The sequence below is a fragment of the Morone saxatilis genome, unplaced genomic scaffold (genome assembly GCF_004916995.1).
Source record: "Morone saxatilis isolate NCDOM2014 unplaced genomic scaffold, NCSU_SB_2.0 Contig17, whole genome shotgun sequence".
Classification (NCBI taxonomy): Eukaryota; Metazoa; Chordata; class Actinopteri; family Moronidae; genus Morone; species Morone saxatilis.
In genome coordinates, this window is record NW_023339729.1 from 22,702,652 (window position 1) to 22,725,169 (window position 22,518).

Here is a 22,518-nt window from a genome sequence, read left to right on the forward strand (position 1 = left end):
GAAACACAGAAATTGCAGACATTTTACATTTTGCACGTGAATAAGCTTCAAATGAATGTGGTCGATACAGCAGAGAATGAGCTTTCATAGGTTCCTGATGAGTTTCCCAGACTGGCCTCTGTTTGCCTTTCTTACTTTATCACTTCTCCTTGACCTCTGTTGTTGTTGCTGGGGCGAAGAAGAAACTGTTGTAGAGTTCACAGGTATTAAAGTGTAGCTGTCAGCTCTACCTGCAGGGAATGAAACATTAGAGTACGTACAAGGAGAGAATACATTAATCACTGAATCGTGAATGGATTTAAATTTGGACTGTTTTTGTAATGAGTTTGTTGTCCTCCTCTTTGCTCTCTCATTCTGTGTCTCCTTCCTTTGAATGTTTCAGAGCTCCTCGGAGCAGCAAAGCGGGTGAACGTCAACATCCAGGATGCAGATGGGTGAGGGACTACAGCCCCTTTAATTCATGTTGTCTTCCCCATTGTCCCACATTGCCGTCATACTTTTTTTTTAGGTTCATTTCCTTCATCTTTTCCCTGCCTCTTTTTTTCTCCTGCTTTCCCTTTTGTTTCCTTTCTTTTTTTTTCTGTTTTCTCGACACCGACAACAACAGTGTTATTCATTACATTGCATCGTAGCTACAGAGTTGAATCCTTAAATCTTTCTCCGATTCAGATTTTTAACTAGATTCAATGCATCTTTCAACTGTTCAAAATATAAATAACTTTTGGTGCCAATGCTGTATTACAAGGGGGCAACATAGTATTAAGGGCAGTGGTTCCTAACTTGGGAGTCCCAAGGGCTGACACAATACATCTGAGATACTTAAAATGCCTATAATCAATATTTTTACACAATGTTTAAATGACAATGTGTAAACAATGTGACAATGTCGAAGGGGTTGCTCGTATTGATGAATGTACACAAAATTATGATGATTTAGGGAGCTTTATAGTGGGTTTCAGCTCGTTGTTTAGCTGTGTGGCCCACAACTTTACTGTTTTGGTTCATTTGGTGTAATTTTGGGCCACAACAGGGAGCTGCTTTCAGTTTCATAAGCTGTAAAAACCCACTGTTGGCGAACAAAGTGGAGCCTTTAGCTTTCAGGAGTTGATGAAGACCAAAAACCCAGCTAAAGGACAGTAAATGTGGGACAAACACGACTCCAAATGAACAACAAACTACTAACAAGCCATATCAAGTTAAAGAATAAAAATGTTATTTGTGCTGACCTCCAGTAGTTTAACTTTTCACCTTGCTGAAGTGATGCACAGGTGTACTCCAGGACCCCATGACATCACTGCACCAAACTCTTACAAGTCTCTGAGACTTTATTCTGTAGCTGACACACATTTTGATTATCCAACTGATGGGCAAGTAAAAAGGGAAAAATCTCCTTCCAAGATCAATATACTATCAACCATATCATTTTACACATTACCCACAGCTTAAATCTATCCTTGAATAGAAGAACTCAAATCTGACGACTGTAGTTACCTTAAAGGAAAGCCTCTCTTATCAAATATCACTGTACAACTATGGATCCTGGCTATATTTAGACTCACGATTGGTTAAGCTTTTTATGTGTGCACATGCTTGGTTTGCAATTGTATTCCATTTGACTCCATCAGATAACAAAGATCTTTTTATTATGTTGATTGGAATCAGATAATTGGACTCAGCTCCTTGTGTAATGACTGATGATTCGTTGATTTGACTCCAGGGCCTGGCCCTTATATTCACCAGGGATCCATTAGACACACACACACACACAGAGAAGCACTGTGTGTACGCTCGGCTCCGGGGTAGAGAGATTGCTTATTAATGGAAGTAGGTCATTTGCCCCCTCCTGTCTCTCACACAGAGCTGAGGGGCGGAGCTGCTCTACGCTGAAGATTATTTCAGCAAAGTTATGCTCTGGTTTTACGCTACATCTATGAATATGTGTATTTTTATACATAATCTGTGTCTGTGTGAAGGTTGTCACCGCTGCACCATGCTGCTCTGAGTGGTAACAAGGAGCTGATCTCTCTGCTGTTGGAGGCCCAGGCAGCAGTGGATATTAAAGACCATAAAGGTAATAAAATATACACACGGATGTTCACAGAATACAAGTGTCCTTAGAACCCACTGTAAGGCACAAAGCACACAAGGCTGGCATGCAAACAAAACAATCACAAAAAACAGGAAAACAAACACATTTCTGGCTTTTCCTGTGTGACCAATAATACTATCTTATGTAATAGAAGGTGAGCTTGTTGGAAATGCAATAAAAAGTAGTGTTTATGAGAAGTGACAGATTTGTGTGCGCAGCAAACAGTAGAAGAGGAATGCTTCATGGCTGCAGGACTGAGAGCCAAGTGGAAGCAGTGCAGCAAATATCTCCATCTCTTCCAGAAGGAAAAAGAAGAAATCTGAGGGCAGATGGGAGATGTAATCCCTCCAGGATGTAGGCCTACTGTCTGTACACCCCCAGTCAGTCATGCCCAGTATAAACTCGAAATAGAGGTATACAACTGGCAGGCATCCTTACCATGTGTTCCCACCTCCTCAACTGGTTTCTCTCCATGGAGGTGTGCAGGGAAACCTTAAATCATTCCTCCAGTTCCTACCTAGTTACCTCCTGATAAATCCACTGTATACTACCAACCCAGCACCAAACAACATACAAACAAAGTTAGCGACAAGCTGGTGTAGCATTTAGTAGCTAAAGAGGAAATATATATCCCTCAGGAGTTGGTGGAGACCAAAACAGAGCTAAAGGGAGACTAATGGACTTTCCTAACTAGTTAGCCATATCCACTTAAATATGTCAGTGTTGTGTTCAGAGCTTTTTTTCCACTGCCCTCGAGTGGGAAAGAAGTCTATTTTTGCAGAGTTAAGATCAAAAGAGCAAGTTCAAGTTCTAATCTTCAACCAGACAACTTCACACCTATCTACAAAAATGTCCCTGTGCAAGATGCCAACTTGACTCGGACATCATGTAGGGCTGGGCATCTGGGTTTCATATCCTGTCTAAGAAATAATAATAAACAGAAAAGGAATCTACACACATAACAAGTAGGCCCATTGTTCAGTGGCTGTGATCATGATCAACATTTCTCCTCCTTAATGTGAGGGTGCAGTGTTCATAGAATATTATTTTAAGACCACCACTGCCTGCCAAATCAGGGTTCCCAAGCATCGTCGAAAACATGGACATTTGAAGACCTGGAAGTCACAATCACAATATCTCCACAATTGAGCTTTCAGAATTTCAGGATGAACAACCTGTTGACCACTGAAAAGGAAATGGGCTCACTTCAGCAAAGAACCTCCTGAATTGAACCATGTTCATTACATCAACAAAAAATACAGAGTTCTCCTGTCGTCTTCAAACATTTGACTTCAACAAGTCATGTTCAATGTCTCCCTTTCTCTGCACACTCAGGATAAAGTCCTGGATGAAAGTGATTTCCCATCACATCTCTTCATAATACTCTGACTTTAGCTTCTGTAACTACTACAGCCGCTGTGCCTCTTCATCCTGGCAGCACCTCTCTTCTGAGTCAGGACTCCCTTATGCCAACCAGGCCTGGAGGGTCTGTTTTTATTCAGCTTGATGATGTGGCTCATCGCTGGTATCAAGACTGGGGGTCTTGGGTTACTGCCATGAGAAACATGCTCACTGCTACAAAGTGGTGTCTTCTGGTTAGAGGCACTGATAATGACTCAGTGGGGGATTTTTGTGCTGCGCTCAGGTGAATTTTGGATCATCTTGAATTTCCTGCATGGCTCCAGGAATTGGCTGCAATGTCCAATTTCCTGCAAAGTTCTCTAAGGACTTGTTTAGCCACTTTCTTGTCTTGGCCTTTGTCTGAAAGCAGTTTGTTTGCGACATCTCCTGAGCACAATGGGTGCAGAAACAACACTTCCTCGGTCACAAAGGGTCACAAGCATGTCAGTCACATAAGATTGCATTTCCAGGAGGGATACTGAGAGTCTGTGTCTAAATATGTTGGAAGAGTAAATACAGAAATGCATTCACATTATGGCTGCAAGTAGTGATTGTTGTTATTATTAATAATTAATCTACTGGTTGTTTTCTCGATTAACCAGCCATCATTTGCTCTAGTTTTTAACTGGTTATGAAACAGTCTCAAGTTAATACTGTTGCCTCTTTATGAAGTACATAAGCACACCAGACCATCAGCGAGAATATAGTTATGCCACTTTGTCGGATTTAGGTCGGATTCCCCTTGAAATCAATGAAACGAGGTGAAGGAAACACTAACACTTTTGTCCACAGGGGCCGCCAGAATCAACACAAAATGAACGTTCCCTGTAGGGGTTTTAATAACTGTTTTTAGTGATTTTACTGTAAAATGTATTCAGAAAATTGTAGGTATTTTGCCTGCTGGATTGCCACTGGCGAACTGGTCTGTCTATAAACATAACAATAACAGAGTGTGTGTCTTTGCATGCATTCATGTGTCTTTATATTCTCATTTTTTTGTATGTGTCTGTGCATGTGCTTGGCGGGTCTTGTATGTCTGTGTTTTATTGTGGTGTCATCTTTGGCTGTGTGTGTGCGTGTTTGTCTGTGTGTGTGTGTGTGTGTGTGTGTATGTGTGTGCAGGGATGCGTCCTCTGCATTATGCTGCGTGGCAGGGGAAGACTGAACCAATGAAAATGCTGCTGAAGGCAGGCTCATCAGTCAACGGACAGTCAGATGAAGGACAGATCCCTCTCCACCTATCAGCTCAGCATGGACACTATGATGGGGTAACTGTGTGTGTCGTGTGTGTACTGTAGGTTGTGTGTGTGTTTAGTGTGTATAGTGGCCACGTGTGTGTTTTTGTGAGGTGTGTTTATCTGATGATGCATGCATGATTTGTGGCCGTTATAAACTCGGAAATTCAGAAGCACCAGTAAGATGTGTGTGTGTGTGTGTGTGTGTGTGTTACAGTCAGAGATGTTGCTACAGCACCAGTCCAACCCGTGTATCTCAGACTCAGCTGGGAAAACACCATTGGACCTCGCCTGTGAATTTGGACGTGTCGGAGTGAGTAATAAACACACCACCTTACATTTTATTTTTATTTTATTAAACGTGTGTTTGACCAGGAAGGCCCCACTTACAGTGCAACTGAAGAAAACATCATGGGAAAACAACACATCTTACTTTGCAGCATTAAGGAAAAATGTTACAAAGTGAGGAAACTCGAACAAATACAGAAATGTGCTGCAAATAGAGAACTAAAAAAAACCTTAAAAATATACGTATGACCAACCAAAACAACAATTTTGACATTGTAAAATAGCGTCGGATCATGGGAGTTGTCTTCACCACCATTGCCGTCATTGCTTCTCCCACTTAGGATTCCTTCAGTGTTCATCATTCAGGAGGTTTTTGCCAGGATGCGAATTATCCTCCTCTCCAAAATAAACGGACCCAGTGATTAAAAACGGGTAAAAACACTGAATAAAGCAGTTTCACTGTCAGTGTTTCTCCAGTGCTGTTTGGCAGACAAATGACATCCCGAGGGCCTGCCAGCCGAGCTGCAGCTAACATTAGCTCAGCTTGTTTCTCTGATAACTCTGATAACGACGTTCTGGAGGTTTTTAGTGCCAGCCTAATGATCCGCAGTGGTCTCCTCCTCTCTGAAACAAATGAACCTGGTGATAAAACCAGTAAAAACATGAATAAAGCATATATGTGTCTGTCTGTTGTAGGTGGTCCAGCTCCTGCTCAGCAGTAACATGTGTGCAGCCATGCTGGAACCAAAACCCTCCGACCCCAACGGAGTGTCACCTCTGCATCTCGCTGCCAAGAATGGACACATCGATGTCATACGGTCTGAAAAACTTGTCCTTGCTTTCAGTCTGCGTCTCTTAGTCTGTTATGATCTAAAGCACACAGATAGTGTGTTGTTCAGACTTTCATTTATACAGTTTTTAATTCTATACTGTTTTTTTGTCAAAATTATGTTTTTAATTTATTTATTCTGTATATGCACTGTGATGAAATTATGTCATGAAGGATGTTATACAAATAAAGGTTAATATTAATATTATTGTGTGCTGCAGGCTGCTGATTCAGGCTGGTATAGATATCAACAGACAGTCTGAATCTGGCACAGCGCTACATCAGGCAGCCCTCTGTGGGAAGACAGAGGTAGTACGCCTGCTGCTGGATGTAAGTCTATCTGCCTGTCTCTCTCTCTGTCTGTCTGTTTGTTTAATATGTTTACAAAAGCAACCGTTGTTAAACTGCTTCCCTCTCCTCAGCTGAGCAAGTTTACACCTCAGCATCCCACTGAGCTGTGTGATGAGGCCTGTGGGATATGTTAGCTTGTTACATAAAACTGTAGCAGACTGGCTAGCATCCTACCTGTCATGAAATATTCAAACCAGATCTGTTTTGTTCTTTAATCCTTTTGTCACCTTCGGGCGAATAAGGATCTGAACAGGGTCTGCTTTCAGTGCTCTCTCTTACCCCACTGTATTTCACTTTTGATGCTGATGATGTAACAGATGTTAGCAGCGGACATGTACACACAGACTGACGCCGAATGCACAGTATGTTCCTATTATGAACTCAGAGTGACACAATTCCAATTTGCAGCTTTAATATTTTTTCCATTTCCATCCAGAGTGGCATTAGTGCAGGAGTGAGAAACACTCTGAGTCAAACTGCCCTGGACATCGTTAACCAATTCACCACCACACAGGCCAGCAGAGAGATTAAACAACTACTGAGAGGTCAGTGCACACATTACCACTTAATGGAGTCACAATCCAATACCAAGTAACACTAGAGCCAGATCACCAATATTGGTAAAGATATTTTTGAATAAACCTATTACAAGTGCTTAATTTACTATGATGACTTTAGTCTTAATGGCAAATAGTTTGCCATAGAGTCTTTTTGGCTACGTTCGCACTGCAAGCCTGAGTTATTCTGTCAATTCTGATTTATTGCTCAGATCAGATTTCTTTTTTTGTTTGGCTGTTCATATTATTGTTTTTAAATATTGGCAGGTCACAGTCCTAGACTGACATGCATTACAAATGTAGATCTAGAGTGACCTAAAAGTCACATGAATGATGATATAACTGTTCACACTGACATAAAATCAAATCTGTTTTTGATTTGGACCGCATATGAAAGTGGCCCAAATCAGACACTCAGATCTGGTTCCATGTGATTTGTTAACACTGTCATGAAAAAAATAGATCTGAGTCACATATAAGCAAAACATTTTCAGATTTAGGCCACTTGTGTCTGTAGTATGTAGTGAAGTGTTTGTTATATTGTATTAATTCAACAGAATCAGAGTGGCAAAAAGTGCATGCAACCCAACTTTACTGCCTTCTGTTTCCAACTACCTGAAAATATCTGCTGTACTGTTGAACACTACTTGACTCCATTCAACTCTACTGCTCACTCATACTATACTGTATGTCTTCTAGATGCTTCAGCTGCGATGCAGGTGCGTGCGCTGAAGGATTACTGCAACAACTATGACCTAACCAGCCTCAACATCAAAGCTGGAGACATTATCACGGTACATGGATCAAATAATCGGACCAACATAAAATACATTTTGTGCCTGTCAACTGAAATTCATCAGTTAATGCAGAAAATATATATATTATGATATTGACAGATGTACATAAACATGTGATTATAGTTTTTAACACTGACTTTTGTATAAATTTCACTACCAGGAGCCCGTTGTACCAAAAGTATCATAAGTTCAAACTCAGCCTGCCAAGTGTAGATGAAAACATCATTAAATTAAAATGGGATTGCATTCAAACTAGTTCTTATAGAGATTAGTTGTGACTAAATACTACAACTACTACTAAAAATCACTTGTGCCAGGTTTAACTACTACATACGTAACTGAAGTAACCAACAGCGCTAACATAAGCTTACTAATGTAACCCATTTAGATTAAAGATCAAATTAGGTAATAGTATATGGTTGATATATTTAACATGACACTTACAAAGATAAAGTGCTGTTTAATAATGATGGAAAATTATATAATACGTACAGAAATAACATAATATACCCATACTAATAGCAAAACGTTGTGCTAATGATGTTAGCGTCAGCCAGGTTAGCTTAATATAATATTTTCCACTCATTCTTAAAGCTGAACTACACACAATTTTTGTTTTTACACATACATTTTTGTTGACTTATGTTAATACAGGTTGGATTTTTGTTTGTATAGCCCCATAAAACTAAACTTTTTGGCAGTTGTGTTACAGCTCATTACCTCCTGTTTACATAGCTCATTAATTTTGACCTGATTGTGTTACAGGTGCTTCCTCGCCACTTATGTACACATTAAAGGTGTGTTTACTAGCAAAGACCTAGGCCTACCTAAAGTTTTAATGGTGCTAACCAATTTTGTAAATGACTAGTGGGAAACGACCTATGAACTTTCACATAAACGCATTGAGGGGTTTATATTTAGCTGGTGCAAGTAAACATGTTATAACTTTATTTCAGTAAACTTTATGTGTGTGACAGGTCTTGGAGCAGCACTCTGATGGCCGATGGAAAGGCTGCATTCACGACAACCGCACAGGGAACGACCGTGTGGGCTACTTCCCCTCCAATATGGTGGAAGTCATCAAGAGGGCAGGTGACCACCCACATCACAGCGTGTGTGTGTATGTGTATGTGTGTGTGTGTATCTATATGAGTGGGAGGATGTGTGTGCTTTCGCATATATGTGAGTTCAGCAGCTGTTCTGTAGCTATAGCTAATCATCAGTTGTAGCTAGTTGCAGCTTCATCGGCCTCTTTAGGCAGCCCATCCGTCTTTCCCAACCTGTCAATCATTTCCATTGATCAAATATTATCCCCTTATTGGCTGTCGACCCTCCTCCCTTCCTCTATATTTCTGCTCCTTCTGTCACCCTCCCTAAATAACAACCCTGTGTATTCGCTCTAGATTGTGATGCTTTTGTTCATATTGTTTGTTTGCTTTATTGTTATAGTGATATTTTAATTTATAGATATATATTCCCTGTGGATATATGGATGTATTCTTTTCTTCTTTTTCATATTTTGATTTTAATAAGTTATTATTTTATAAATTTTCAGATCTGATTAGATTTGTTTTGTTTCAAGTTGACTGATCAGTTGTTGTTGTTGTGTTGTTGTTGTTGTTGTTTTGCACCTCCCTCCTCCTGGCTCGTGTCCAGGTCACTCCCCCTCCCAGCAGTGCCACACCCTCCTGCTCCGCAGGCCCAACCCTTGTCCCATTGCCTCGGTCAACGGACACTCATACCCACCCACCAAAGTCCTCCCCCTGCATCTGCCACCCCCTCCTCCCCCTCACCCCAACACACAGTCCCTCCCTCGGTTCTCCTCCTTTGGGTACGTTCCACTTCCCATCTCTCCACCTTCTCTATCTACTCCTCCTCTGTCCACTCCTCCTCCCCCTCCTCCTCCTCCTCTCTCCACTTCTCAGGAGCAGCAGAGTCAGACAGGTACATACTGTGGTATCACTTTAATTCACAGATAAGAATCCTTTCCCGGTGTTTGACAAGACCACATATAGAATATATTATCAATCTGCTTGTTCCAGCACTTCACTGCAGCTACATATATATTATATATGTGTGTGTGTATAAGTATGTAAATTATGTATGTATATATAAATATATTAAAGGATCAGTTCACATTAATGTAAAAAATGTACATTTCCCCACTTACTCCTAGTGGTGTTTAGCCATGCTGATATTTTATTTCTACTTTTCTCCCAAATGTGTAAAAAAGAAACAGTGGAAACCATCCACAGTTAAGTCTATAGACTATCATAATTAAAGAGTAACTAAACCCCCTAACCTTTTTTCAGTTGAAAACCTATGGGTGAGCGAACCCGAGGAAGCTTCAAGCAAAACGCCATGTTTGCTCTTATATAAATCACCGTAAAGTTACTTAAGTGTTCGGCAGTTAATTCAGATTTCTGTTAAGTAGTGTTGTTGATCGATTAAGGTCCAGATCTTGATATTTTAGTGCAGTGTATTTGAATTCTACATAGTGTGCTATAAATATGCATAACGACAGCCTCCTACTGGTTGAAACCAGGTTATTTCAATTTAATTTTGTTATTGGCTGATCTGGAGGCAAGTGACATATCTGGAGGCAGATTTCGTCAACCAACCAAACCCGCCTCCTCACCCGCTCCTATAAAACCTCTGCAGACTGTGGCCTTATACGTAGCAGTAGCCTGACATAGGAGAGTTAGCCTCTTCGAGCCACTAGCTTAGCTGATGTTACAACACAGGTGCCACACAGGAACTTTTACAAACGTTCGTGGATGTGTTTTTAGTGACTGTAAAAGCTCCAGTGGACTCTCTCTGTTTGCAGCGTGGATATGGAGGTATGGCCATAAGCAAGTGGCCGGTGTTACACGCCATAGCTACAAGGCCACACCCCCTATGTGATTCTCTCTGCTGCAATTTAGGGGTTTAGTTACACTAATAATAAAACATATACATAATAAACATATTCACTTCCATTGTAATAGAAGAGCTTTCTTGTAATTTGTGTGAACTGACCCTTTAACTAAAATATTACATTTTTTCTTTAACTTCACATACTGTACATATTATAGAAAACTGAGAGGTACTTTATATACATTTTCCTATAATTTAGCTTGAATCATTAAATGTTTTATTTAAAATAAAGATATTGTGTTTTGAACAGTGCAGTAGTTGTTAATATTGTACAGACATGCACACAGTGATGAACCTGCCTAAGGGTCTGTGGGGATTTACAAGTCTCAAAATTATTAGCACTCAGAGGCTTTGCAACCACTATGAGTAATTATGTGTTTATGAATGTGTGAGTGTATCTTTGTGAGCCTGAGTGTTTATTTAAGAGTGTCATTTAAAAGTTAAACACATTTATATATTACATGTACAGTATAGGAAATATACTATACCGTATATATATATACAATACTATTATAAATTATAATACACACATCATTATATGGATCTGTGTTATAAGAACTTTCAAATATAGATTAAAATAGTGCCAATAACAAGTGTGTGTGCGCGTGTGTGTGTTGTGTGTGTGACAGGTTCGCGGACTGCAGAGCCGAGTCCTCAAGGCTCTCCAACTCTGGGACAGCAGAGCAGCACCAGTGAGGATATCTGGGTGCTACGCAAACCGCTGGCAGGTAAAGTGTTTTCAGGTGACAGTGTTAAACTTTGTATGTGAGTAAGTGTTCTCTATGTAATATATGCAATGTGTGTGTTTGTGCGTGGAGGTGGCGAGCGCAGTGGCAGCGTGGGCAGCATCGGTAGTGCTCGGTCAACAAGTAGCTTGCAGAGCTCTGGAAACACACACGTTCTGACCACCCCTGCACCCAGTCCACACCCGGCAACCACACCAGGAGTCAACACACATGGCCTTAACGCTCCAGGCCTGCACGCACAAGCTGAAGGGGTCAAGGTAAAAGACTCTATTGCATTTATTTGTGTGCACATGTTTGCACCTGTTTACTTCACATCTCTGCTGGATCTTTACAAAACAACAAGCACGTTGTTTCTGGGAAACAGCTGAACATTTTCAGGAAACAAACAGTGTAGTTACCAGGTTAACCACAATTCTGCTTCCTGCTTGTTCTTCCGTTGGAAGGATGAGCATCGCTTTTTTTTTTTCAACAGTAGACCAAGTGCTTCAGTCACAAAGAATTTATCTTTTATCTTTTATCACAAAGTAAAATCTGGCCTATACATGCCAACACTAACCTTTTCTGTCCGGACAAACTGTAACAGCCAACTTACTTACTGTGAGTTGCTGTGAACTGTAACCTTTTAATGTGCAATTTGAGTTGGATTGCACCAGGAAGTCTTTTACTTTTAAAAAAACAGCTAGCATGTGCCATGCTTGCTATTTGAGTATAAATATTATATGTATTTTAAAGCTAACAGATGACTGACGCAGCCCACGCAACAACACAAAGTTAAAAAAAAGTGTCTGTGCATAATGTTAGTTACTTTCATTTTATATCTATGATCTGGCCTGCTCTTTAACACCCTTAGCAGAGTATAGTTTTAATTCCATTGCCAGATATAGCAAGTCTATTTTGAGGTAGTAAAATACTGAATTAGCGATTAGCCTACATCAATATTGGTAAACTGAAGGAAACGAAGGAAGAAGAGGGTCACAAGCCAGAATCTGTCTGTTAGTCCACTGAGCTGAGCCACAAGGCACCTTTGGGATTCGAATGATTATGCTTGAGTAAGTTGAGTGTGTGTGTGTGTGTGTGTGTGTATGTTTCTGTGTTTTAGCTCCTGGCCACCGTGCTGTCCCAGTCGGTAAAAGCCAAGGAGCATCTCTTGGAGCAGTCGCAGTCTGTTGAGCAGTCAGCGAGTAAGCACACAAACTCACCCGAACACAACATAAAAGCAATATCTTATATCAATATCTCTGAGTTAAATGTTTAAACAAATACTTAAAAGTTTGTCCTGACTTGCTGATGAAAAAAAGGTATACCTGTGATCCAGTGATTCTGTCTGTAGAAGAGGGATAACAATTAAAAAAGATCAAGGCAGTGTTCATCAGTACAACAAGCGCCTCAGGGTTTGTTTGTATCGCGGCATTTATGAATCACTTTTTCTTCATTTCACTTTTAGTCAACCTGGCCCTCTAAAGACCATCTGTCTGTCCATATCAGATACAAGGAAGCAGCATTTCCCACCCCCATCATTGTATAATAGTAATTTAAGTTGTGCTTTATTTATAAAACTTGCTCTATAATGCTACTCAGGGATAGGAGGCTCTTTCTTGGGAGAAATCCTTTTTTGGTCCTCAGAAACAAAGAAAAAAAAAGTGTATCATCAGGCACAGAATGAAAAGCACAAAAAATATAAAAACTCCTGTAAATCTGCTGTAAGTCAGCAGATAATGCTCTCCAATTGTTTTTGACCTGAGCTTGCTTTAGGTTTGTACTGGTATGTTTTGCTATGAGTCATTACCCACAACCTTTATTTAATAACTTTGCTCATGATGATATTGGATCAGGGCCCACTTGTAACTTGTAAACCTCATTCCTGGTAAGGGATTTATATGTTTACATTCCTGTAAGCAGCTACACGCCTGTTAACGGTTTAATATTTGCTTGGGGATACAGAAAGTAATAAACAATGTCACATGTTCACAATGTGTCTATAGAACATGTTTATTGTATTTTTATATACATGCAGTGTTTTGTATAGACATGTAAATGGCGTCTCTGTTATGCCAGTTAAATCTGTGAAGTGTGCTTGGAGTTGATTTACTCATTTCACTCTGAAAGAAGCATATAAATTAGCATATTTTAATCTTCTGTCATTCTACTGGTTTAAGTGATATGTGGGAAGTGTAGTGCTAAAACAACACCACAAAGCCAGCCAAGCATGGTAGCTGTTACCAAATTATTATGAAGGACCACATTGGCAATAGAAACCCGACTTGATTTAATTCCTCCACAGCTCCTCACCCTCACTAGATAACACCATTTACTGGCTTTGCAGCATTTTAAGACACAAACAATGAAGGCATTTAAATTTCCAGGTTCCTTCGTTTCTTAATAATTTACTAGAACAGAGCTCTAGTAGGAATTGATTTCTGAAGAAGAGTTCATACCTGAATAAAAATACCAAGCAAACCTCCCATTTTCTATAAATTAGGTACAGTAATAAGTAATATAATAATATGTAATAATAATTACATGTTCAGTTATAAATAAACTGTGAAAAAACTCCAAGACCCAGAAACTAAAGCACTGCCAAGATTTTATAAATAACTAATAATAACATCACTGCATAGATCCTACTGAGGACTAATGGCCACTGAAGGCTTTTTAGAATTAAGTGCATTTTTACAAAATTAAACGGTTTGTTAATAGAAATACTTGTGTGGGTAATAGTTTATGTACAAAGGTGTAGTAATTAACAAAATACAAAAGACTGAAATAACAAAATTATCCTTTACTGTTAAAAGTAATATATTTTATCACTTTTCCTTTCTCGTTTCTTTCCCTTGTTTCCACTTTCCGTCTCCAACCCAAGGCTCTTCCAGTTGCACGGTTCACGAACAGCGGTCGTTTGAGCGGAAGGCAGAGGAGGATGATGGGAAAGTGAGTTCTTGGATGGCAGATTGGTTCACTCTGGGACCTCCTCTTTCTTTTGCTCCTGTTTCTCCCCAACCTATGCTTTGGTTTGAGAGAAAGACATCTACAAGGGTGGGTTCAGAGGGCACAGTGAGGTATCTTCCCGGGTGGCTGTGTTGCACCTGAACAGACGACACCCTGAGGATGGGCATGCGAGTGTGTCACCATGGAGACAGGCAGAGTGACAGACACATCGGGGAGTCAGTCGCTGTCTTGCCTTCTGTCTCTGCACCCTTCCCCCTGTCCTCACACCACACTGAGACACCAGGCACCCACATGCTGCTGCTGCTCTGCTCTGAAACCTGCCAGCAGCGTTGTGTGTTCTGTGAATCTGAGGGGTTACATTCTCTGTGTGTGTTCTAGAAGCGAGCTGGCGCCGTGTTCTAGAATCAAGCGTTTACTGGTTGCCAGGCGACAGCAGTGTTCCGTCATAGAAGCAAAAAGCAGTAGTGGTGTGTCCTCATTGGTTGATCTCACCCAACATTCTTTGACAATAAATTAATTCACAAAACATAGCTAGAATTCCAGTGGTTTTAAAAAATGCCTTTTAGTTTGAGCTGTAATAGGGTCAGGCAACCCAAATTAAAAAAGCTTTCCCACTTGACCTAAATAGTATCTAGTGGTTTTTGCCTTACTACTAGTTTCAGTTACATTTGCAGAGGCGAGAGCTTCACCTCTGAGACTCCTACCACCACACAAGGGAATGGAAATTTATTTGTGGTGACAAAACTGACAAACTCCTTCTAGAAACAGAAACTTCTACTTCTAGTTTTCAATCCACAGTCTATAGTTTACATATAGAAAACCGTTGACAGCAAGGTCTGTGGAAAAAAACAAATAACAGGCAGGACATGAGGTGATAATGCAAGTTGGCCTTTAACTGTTGGGTCGGTTGTGGTTCAATCCCTATCTCCTTCTGTCTACAAAAGAAAAAATTATTTTCACAAAAGTCATTCTGGGCAAACATATACATGTAATGTGATTACGCTTTTCTCATTTCTGGAAGAACACTGCTCAAATGCAGTGTTTGAATGCTATGAACACCATGAATTAACTTCCATTTACCTCCACTGTATTGTGGTGGTGGCAGAAGTGGCAGCAGTAGAGATCTCAAAACCTTTGCAAAAAAATCTGCAGTTTTAGTTACAACTAGGGGTAACTGGGGCAAGTTTTATGTTCACTTAGTTCTTAATTGACCTGCCCCTGAGTCCCCTTTTTGCTCTGTGCTCCAATAACAGTTGAGTTCAGGTCCTCTGTCAACTTTCTCCTTTCCTGTACTTATATATATGCTAATGTAACTGAAGGTGTGACCATATATGTTGCTACGAGCTTGTTTTTGAGTAATGTGTATTCTAGAGAGATCCCTTTATAGTATTTTTCCTGAAAACCCTGAAGTGATCTTACTGTGTATTTTAGTAGCACTGTGTTAACAGTTGAGCATAAAGTAGGCAGTATTGTTCTTCGAATCTGTGCTGCTGTTGTAGCACCCTGGAAATGTTGCATCGATATTGTTCTGTAAGCTGTTAGCTACCTGACAAAATGAACCACTCTCTGTTATGAGCGACAAAGAGCTGTTTCAATCCCTTGCTGGTTAACACTGTCTAGATTTTGTCGCAGAGCAGGGTTACATTTTGGGAGTACACTAGAAAGTTTCTGTGCTGTTTTCTAGAAGTCTTCTCTCCCGTGTTCTAGAGCCGGCTGCTGTGCTGCGCTCTAGAACAGGTCTGTGTTCTGTGCTCTAGAAGAAGCCTGTGGACTCTTCTAGAAGCAGGCAGTAGTGTTCTGTGTTCTGTGTTCTAGAAGCAGGCAGTAGTGGCGTGGCTGGGTGAGTTTCAGCTGCAGTTCTACACCACCCACTTCCTCACCGCCGGATATGATCTAGACACCATTAGCCGCATGACCCCTGAGGTAAGGTCATGTCCCCTGACCCCCTCACGCCCCGCCCCTTGTCTGTCAAGGCTCCGCCCAGCACAGCTCTCAAATAAGCTCCCCACTGACCTGGATGATGTCATCATGACCCTCCTGTCTCTGTCACCTGACCCCCCGGTGTGAGTCCTGAGCCTCAACCAGTCACTTCTCATACTCTGTCTGCTTCATTTACATACCTGTGTTCACACATGGCCGTGTGTTCCAGTCTGTGCTGTAAACGCTACTCTGTGTTTGTCCTTGAGTGTGTTTTCAGTGCCAGTGTGTGTGTGGGTATGTGTGTGTGTGTGTGTTTTGAAGCGGACACAGTGGTGTGACGTAAACCCCCTAAGGGCAGGGGACACTCATCAGAGATTATCCAAAGCAAAATATTCCTGAAGGCATATCACACGCAGCTCATGTACAGATGTCAAGCGTACACATAAAAGTGTTTTACATTTAAAAGGGGAAAAAAGCACCTAGTTATGCTGAAATCCTGATGTGACTAAGTGTGCTTTGCGTTGAAGGACCTGACGGCAATTGGGGTCATGAAGCCTGGACATCGAAAGAAGTTAACATCAGAGATCAGCAAGCTGCCCTCCACAGACTGGCTGCCAGACCACAAGCCTGTAAGCCTCTCACGTGTACTATACAAAGTAGAAAAAAGGAAAGATGTTGAGTTTTGGCAGCTGCACGCACACACACATGCTGCTCTTCCAGTCTGTTAAGAAACTATTGTTTCAGAATCAAAAAATGAAGTAGAATTCAACTCTGTATCTTGTAATCTGTGCTCAAGGTTTTTTTACATTGTGCCCATGTTTGTGTGTCCCTTTGTGCGTTTCAGGCCAATCTGGCAGACTGGCTGTCTCACCTGGGTCTTAGTCAGTACTACCAGGTTCTGGTGCAGAATGGGTATGAAAACATTGACTTCATCTCTGACATCAGCCTTGAGGATCTGCAAGAGATAGGCATTACAAAACTCGGTAAGACATTATTAGGCTGGGAAATAAAATATAGTAACAAAGCAAGTAGAGATTTTCTTTTATTCACTTCATGTTAATGACAATTGTCAAGACTTATGAATAAAAGTCCTGAATAAAAGATATGTCAGTCATAACTAGACTTTCAGGGTTAGACAACAGACTGTAGAGATGTTATTTTAAGAATCCTAATCACACTTGTTACCAAATGTTTTGTGTCGAAGAAAATGAAATACCATATTCAATATTAAGTTCCGTTATTGTACTCGAAATATTTGGACTTAATTTATTCTCTATTCACTTCTCTGTGGTGATAATAGTTGTTATCAACCACAGAACATTCATTTTGTTCAACAATGGCACATTAAAAGCAGTTTTGAAAAGGTAGGTTTTGAACTTGGACATATCAGCGCAGTGTTGGATGTGTTTGAGCAGAGAGTTAAGAGGGAGGGGGCAGCTGTGGAGAGGTCTGGTGCTTGGTCCTGAGTGGTAGAGACAGGAGGTTGGCATTGGATTGGAGGAGTGGGAAAGGAGTGTGGTGGTAGAGCAATCATATTGTTTCCTCGCAGCCCAGGGACTGGAAACAGGATGGGGTTTCCATTAAATATTTGCAGAATCTCTTCTAGCTCTGAGGTGTATTTGACTTTTTATTGTCTTTCTACGTCACGATAACCTCCATTCCTTACTTCCACACCTCTGCCTCCCTGCAGGCCATCAGAAGAAGCTGATGTTGGGAGTGAGGAGGCTGAAGGAGCTACAAAGAGGAGAAAGAGGCTCTGAGCCTCCCCAGAGCCCCTCTACACCTCCATCCAGCCCAGGTGGATCAGAGCCCCGGAGGGAGGCGAGGAAGCAGAGGGACGGTGCCCCCAGCCCACTGGCCAAACCTCGCCCAGGTCTCACACATTCACAGACCCCTCCTCACACACCGACACACACCCCACCACAAACCCCCCCACATGCCCGCACCCAGCAGGCCTCCCCGAGGGCTCGGCCGCGCCCCTCCACCCAGATGGCGGCAACAGATTCGTCTGTACCCCTGCTCCGCCTGCCCAGTGAGGAGGAGGAGCGACGGAGAACTCACAGTCTAATTGGCTCAGAATCTGACTCTAGATACGCCACTGTGTGCCGCAGCAGCTCTGCACGTACTGCCGCCCCTAATGATGTCACTGTTAACCGCAGCCAATCATCTGTCACCCTCCGTCCCCGTCGAAAAGGTCGGCCCCCAACACCACCTAAACGGTCCTGTTCTTCCATTACCGGGGGTGACGGGGAGGGAGAGGGACAGGGGGAGGGGCTACTAGGGCTGCCAACCTATCGAGAGCGGCGGGCCAGTGACTGCGGCAGCCTGGGATCAGCTTTAAGATCTCAGGGCTCAGCGGGCCTGGAGAGATCAGAGGGGGCTTCTGGGAGTGTTCGAAGCCTCGCTGCTATGCTGGAAACATCCATCGTGGGTGGAGCCAAAACCCTGCCGAGGAATCTGGGAGGCAGCACCAACTACCTACAGGTGTGTGTTATGGCGTTTGGTTTTGGACAATGAGAATCATTTTGTAAAATCTTTATTAGCAATATGCATGTGTAACAATCATGTGATCTCCAGGTGAGTCCGCCTTCACTTCGTCGCCAGGCAGGCGCAGGGGGCCTTGGATCTGAGGAGGAGGATGTGTTAAGTCGGCGCAGGACCATCAGTGGCCTGGAAGGCCTCCCTGGTGATCAGATTGACCTGTTACCTCGGCAACTGGCCCAGCAACGTCCAGAGCCCCGGCCCCGATCCACCGTAGTCTCCTCAGCATCAGAGATCACAGACGGCACAGCAACCCTCCGGAGGAAGCCGCGGCCTCTGGCAACAGACTCTGAAGCACCTGCATCCGTGGTTACCAGTGTTGTTACCATGACAACCGGCTCTGACACCATACGCAGGAGACCACGCACGTCTGAGCACGCAGACGGTGTCATTCAAAGCAATAACCAATTAGAATCTCCCAGCAGTCAAACAGATAGTAGCCGGAAAAACGGAGGCGAGCCGCAGCAGAACGGTGGCGTGGTGCTGAGGCGGAGGCCGGTGTCTGAGGTCTCTGACAGGACGGACACCAACAGAGAGAGCTGTGAGTGGATGGAGGCTAGGAAGTCTCTGAAGCCGCCGGTCTCACCCAAACCAGCCACAGTCACCCTGAAGAAGACACAAGCTGACCCCCCAACCCCGACTCGCAGGGTCCCCATACCGGGGCCTGATAATACTGAGACGGCACAGAGCCCTGGTGAGATACACGTACACACAAAACTGAAGATTTGGTATTCAGTCAAGCTCATCATACCACCTGTAATTAAAATAAACACACATTCAATATAGATTATGCCTTCTATTATAAGGCTTATACCTTTTCTACCTTCTTATATTTATTCCAAACTGCTGTTGATGCCTCTGTGAATATAAATGACATCACTTCTAAGAGTTTTCACAGTAACTCATATGCATTAATTCAGTTTTAAAAACAGCAAATGTTAAAGCACTTGTTCATTTAAATTAGTAATTTAAAGTAGGTACAGCTTTAGCAAAATTGGATGCAGTTTTTTAAGGTGCCAGACTGCTGAAGATACAGAAACACCATATTTTTAGGTTCTAGTTGGATGCTCAGCCACTCATTGTACCTGGGATACATTTACGACTGTTCTTTAAATTGACCCCAAAGATAGGAGACCTATTTATTGTAGGGCTGTTTGGTACAGACCCCAAAAAATGTCACATCATCTTGATTTTAATTGTTTTTTCAGTGACAATTAAACACGTAATGCAAAAATCTGCAAAAGTGTGTGGTCCTTGACATTTTTTGTAATGGCTTTCTCACTGGCAATCAGCATTGTTCTATGTTTTTGAAAAGCCAAGAAGCTCTGCTGGAATCTTACCGGAAAAGGCAGGAAAACAAATCTTAATTCTTCATAATTTAACTTTTACCATGCTAGTCCCAATTGTCTTCCAGTAGCTATGAATCAGAGAACTACAATAACAGCCCCTCCAGCATGCTGTCTGCCTCACTGTAGACTGTTTCAGTATCTGACCATATTTTTCCAGTTAAACTCTCACCAAGTCAGTGAGTTGATTGATTTCCATAGCTTAGTGATAACATTTTCCCACTCCCTCACTGATATCCATGAAACGTTTCATTATTCAAGCATGCAGTTACAGTCCCAGGACCCCGTGGAAAAACAGTGGGATGCAAAAGGTTAAGAAACCAAAGTTCAAATATCAATAACAGACCTACAATATTATTATAGAGGAAACTCCCATGTTGCTACACTGAAGAAAATTGAGGATATCAACATAAAAAATGTCTGATAATTCAATCTTTTCTTTTATATATTACCCTTTTTTTCAAAACTGACAGCATTCTCTCTGATTCTCTCTGACCAGAGCCGAAACGCGTCCCTCCTCCTGTATCCCCGAAACCCCGTGGACCTCCAACAGCACCTAAACCAGGCAAAGCAATAGTAGCTTCAGCTACCATGAGCACAAGCCCTGCTGCTACCAGCCCAGCTGCAGCCAGCCCCACCCCAGCCCCTAAACTCTCCTCTCCGCTCTCTGCCATCGCCCCTCTTCCAGCTCCAGACACCCCTTCTGCTCCCTCTCTCTCTCCGGGACTCCCTCTTACCTCCCCCTCCCCGGCCCAGAGTCCCTCCACCCCCTCTCCACACCCCATCAAACCTCCCCGCTCCTCCATCGCCGGTCTCTCCATCGACCTGGTGGGAGGAAGGGAGTTGGAGGAGGAAGAGGAAAGGAGGAGAGAGGAAGAGGAGAGGAGGAGAGAGAGGGAACACAAGAGGCACAAGGAGCAGGAGGAGGAGGAGGAGGAGAGGAAGAGAGTAGAGGAAGCAAATCTGAGAGAGGTGGAGGGTGAAATAGAGCAGGAGGAGGAGGTGCAGCATCGTTTGGAGGAGACCAGTACCTCCTTGGCTGCAGCTGTGCAGGCTGTAGAACATAAGATCAAAGAGGAGGATGCACAAAATGAGTGAGTATTTATGAAGTTAATCTTCAGATTTTGCCACAGAATTTACCATTCATATCCACAACAGCCGCTCTGGAATACTTGTTGGCATCCAAGTTGATGATGAGAAGATCGGAGCATAAATTAACTTTTCAAAGTGAGAAGATTTGTTTCAGGCGTTGAGTAAAAGTCCTGTTCATCTTCTGCATAGACAATGTTTTAGTGACCGGCTGTTGGATGGACACGATACTGGAAATATGCTTATTCACTTTCTTTCCGAGAGGGAGGTGAGATTATTGATACCACTGTAATGGCTGTGCATTAAGTACAGAGACGGAGTCAGGACGTGGTTAGCCTAGCTTAGCATAGTGACTGAAAGTGGGGGGAAACTGCTAGCCTGGCATCTCCAAAGTTAAGAAATGCAATTACCAGCACCTGTAAAGCTCATTAATTTACATGTTGTACCTGCTAATGTGCATATTTTGCATATTAACACTCAAGCTTGTATAAAATTTTATTGCATGCGGTAGTTTGTCTTACGATGGTACATTTCACTTACATTTATAATTTTGTATCTTAGAATTTCACACTGTCTGTTAGCAAGTTCTTAATGAATATGCCACACTGCATTAACACTCACACAGTGAAACCTTTAAAGCAGAAATGTATATAACCATTTGTGGTTGCAGGAGACTCCCTACTGGAACTGTTTCTTGGGGGAATTACAGCGACTGTGGCATTTGACTTCAAGCTATTTCTGGCAACAGTCTTCTAATGTCTACCTCAGACGGAAAGCAAATAAGCATTTGTTCGAAAATGTTGAACTATTCCCTCGAGGGGGGGGGTGGTGTCAGTTACAACTCCCAAGAAACATGAAATCACTGAGTTCAAAGCCAGCTGGAGCCAAAGTTTACGCTTTGTAGAAACACGATAAAAACATCCAGCGTTTTATCACTTTCATTCACTTTAGAATTCTGGGTCAGTCGGGCAGTGTGCAGTGTTTATTCCCCATTTGCAACAAACAAACGGTTCTAAATTTGCCACAGCTCAGACGCCCAAACAAACAGTACAAAACATGGTTGGATAACCGCTATAACCGATTGCCATGACATAAACGCAGACTTGTGGTCCTTAGGGTTTCGATCCTGGGTTGTAACCTTGGTTACCAGTAACAGCGAGTGTGTTTTAATACTGCCACAGCAAACACTCGGCAGCTACTTTCTCAGTAAACAACAGAGCAGCAACTGGTGTATTTGTTTACAGCACAACCAAACAAATACATTGTATTTCCTGTGCAGCGTTGAGCAATGACTCAATCCATGTGCTGTCAATACCTCGTACTTAGGTAGGCAATATGAATCCAGGGCGGAAGTGACCGCCTCTACAACTACAATCTATATTGATAATCACTGAATGGAAATACAGTTAAAGGCTATTGCAGGAAAGATGCGGACCATAAATAGTATCAAAAATGAGGTTTGAGTTT

At 42.2% G+C, this 22,518-nt stretch overlaps 1 protein-coding gene across 3 annotated transcripts in view; it reads left to right on the forward strand.

Annotated features, from left to right (window-relative positions):
- The first annotated feature begins 255 nt into the window (after positions 1 to 255).
- The window catches only part of LOC118327379 (caskin-1-like), a 24,695-nt gene continuing 2,432 nt past the window's right edge, over positions 256 to 22,518 (forward strand). Inside the window, exons 1-20 of one of the 3 annotated variants that reach the window (XM_035660712.1) lie at positions 389 to 434; positions 1,974 to 2,071; positions 4,613 to 4,758; positions 4,943 to 5,038; positions 5,710 to 5,831; positions 6,064 to 6,172; positions 6,630 to 6,738; positions 7,450 to 7,544; positions 8,525 to 8,639; positions 9,204 to 9,491; positions 11,093 to 11,191; positions 11,282 to 11,466; positions 12,309 to 12,390; positions 14,070 to 14,137; positions 15,971 to 16,078; positions 16,603 to 16,704; positions 16,920 to 17,058; positions 17,766 to 18,559; positions 18,653 to 19,310; positions 20,462 to 21,056. In XM_035660712.1, coding sequence (XP_035516605.1) covers positions 4,615 to 4,758; positions 4,943 to 5,038; positions 5,710 to 5,831; positions 6,064 to 6,172; positions 6,630 to 6,738; positions 7,450 to 7,544; positions 8,525 to 8,639; positions 9,204 to 9,491; positions 11,093 to 11,191; positions 11,282 to 11,466; positions 12,309 to 12,390; positions 14,070 to 14,137; positions 15,971 to 16,078; positions 16,603 to 16,704; positions 16,920 to 17,058; positions 17,766 to 18,559; positions 18,653 to 19,310; positions 20,462 to 21,056 — 3,908 coding nt within the window. In that variant the 5' untranslated portion in view covers positions 389 to 434; positions 1,974 to 2,071; positions 4,613 to 4,614. Of the gene's footprint in view, positions 435 to 1,973; positions 2,072 to 4,612; positions 4,759 to 4,942; positions 5,039 to 5,709; positions 5,832 to 6,063; positions 6,173 to 6,629; positions 6,739 to 7,449; positions 7,545 to 8,524; positions 8,640 to 9,203; positions 9,492 to 11,092; positions 11,192 to 11,281; positions 11,467 to 12,308; positions 12,391 to 14,069; positions 14,138 to 15,970; positions 16,079 to 16,602; positions 16,705 to 16,919; positions 17,059 to 17,765; positions 18,560 to 18,652; positions 19,311 to 20,461; positions 21,057 to 22,518 lie in introns of all 3 variants that reach the window. The other 2 variants (XM_035660710.1, XM_035660711.1) reach the window with 2 other exon arrangements.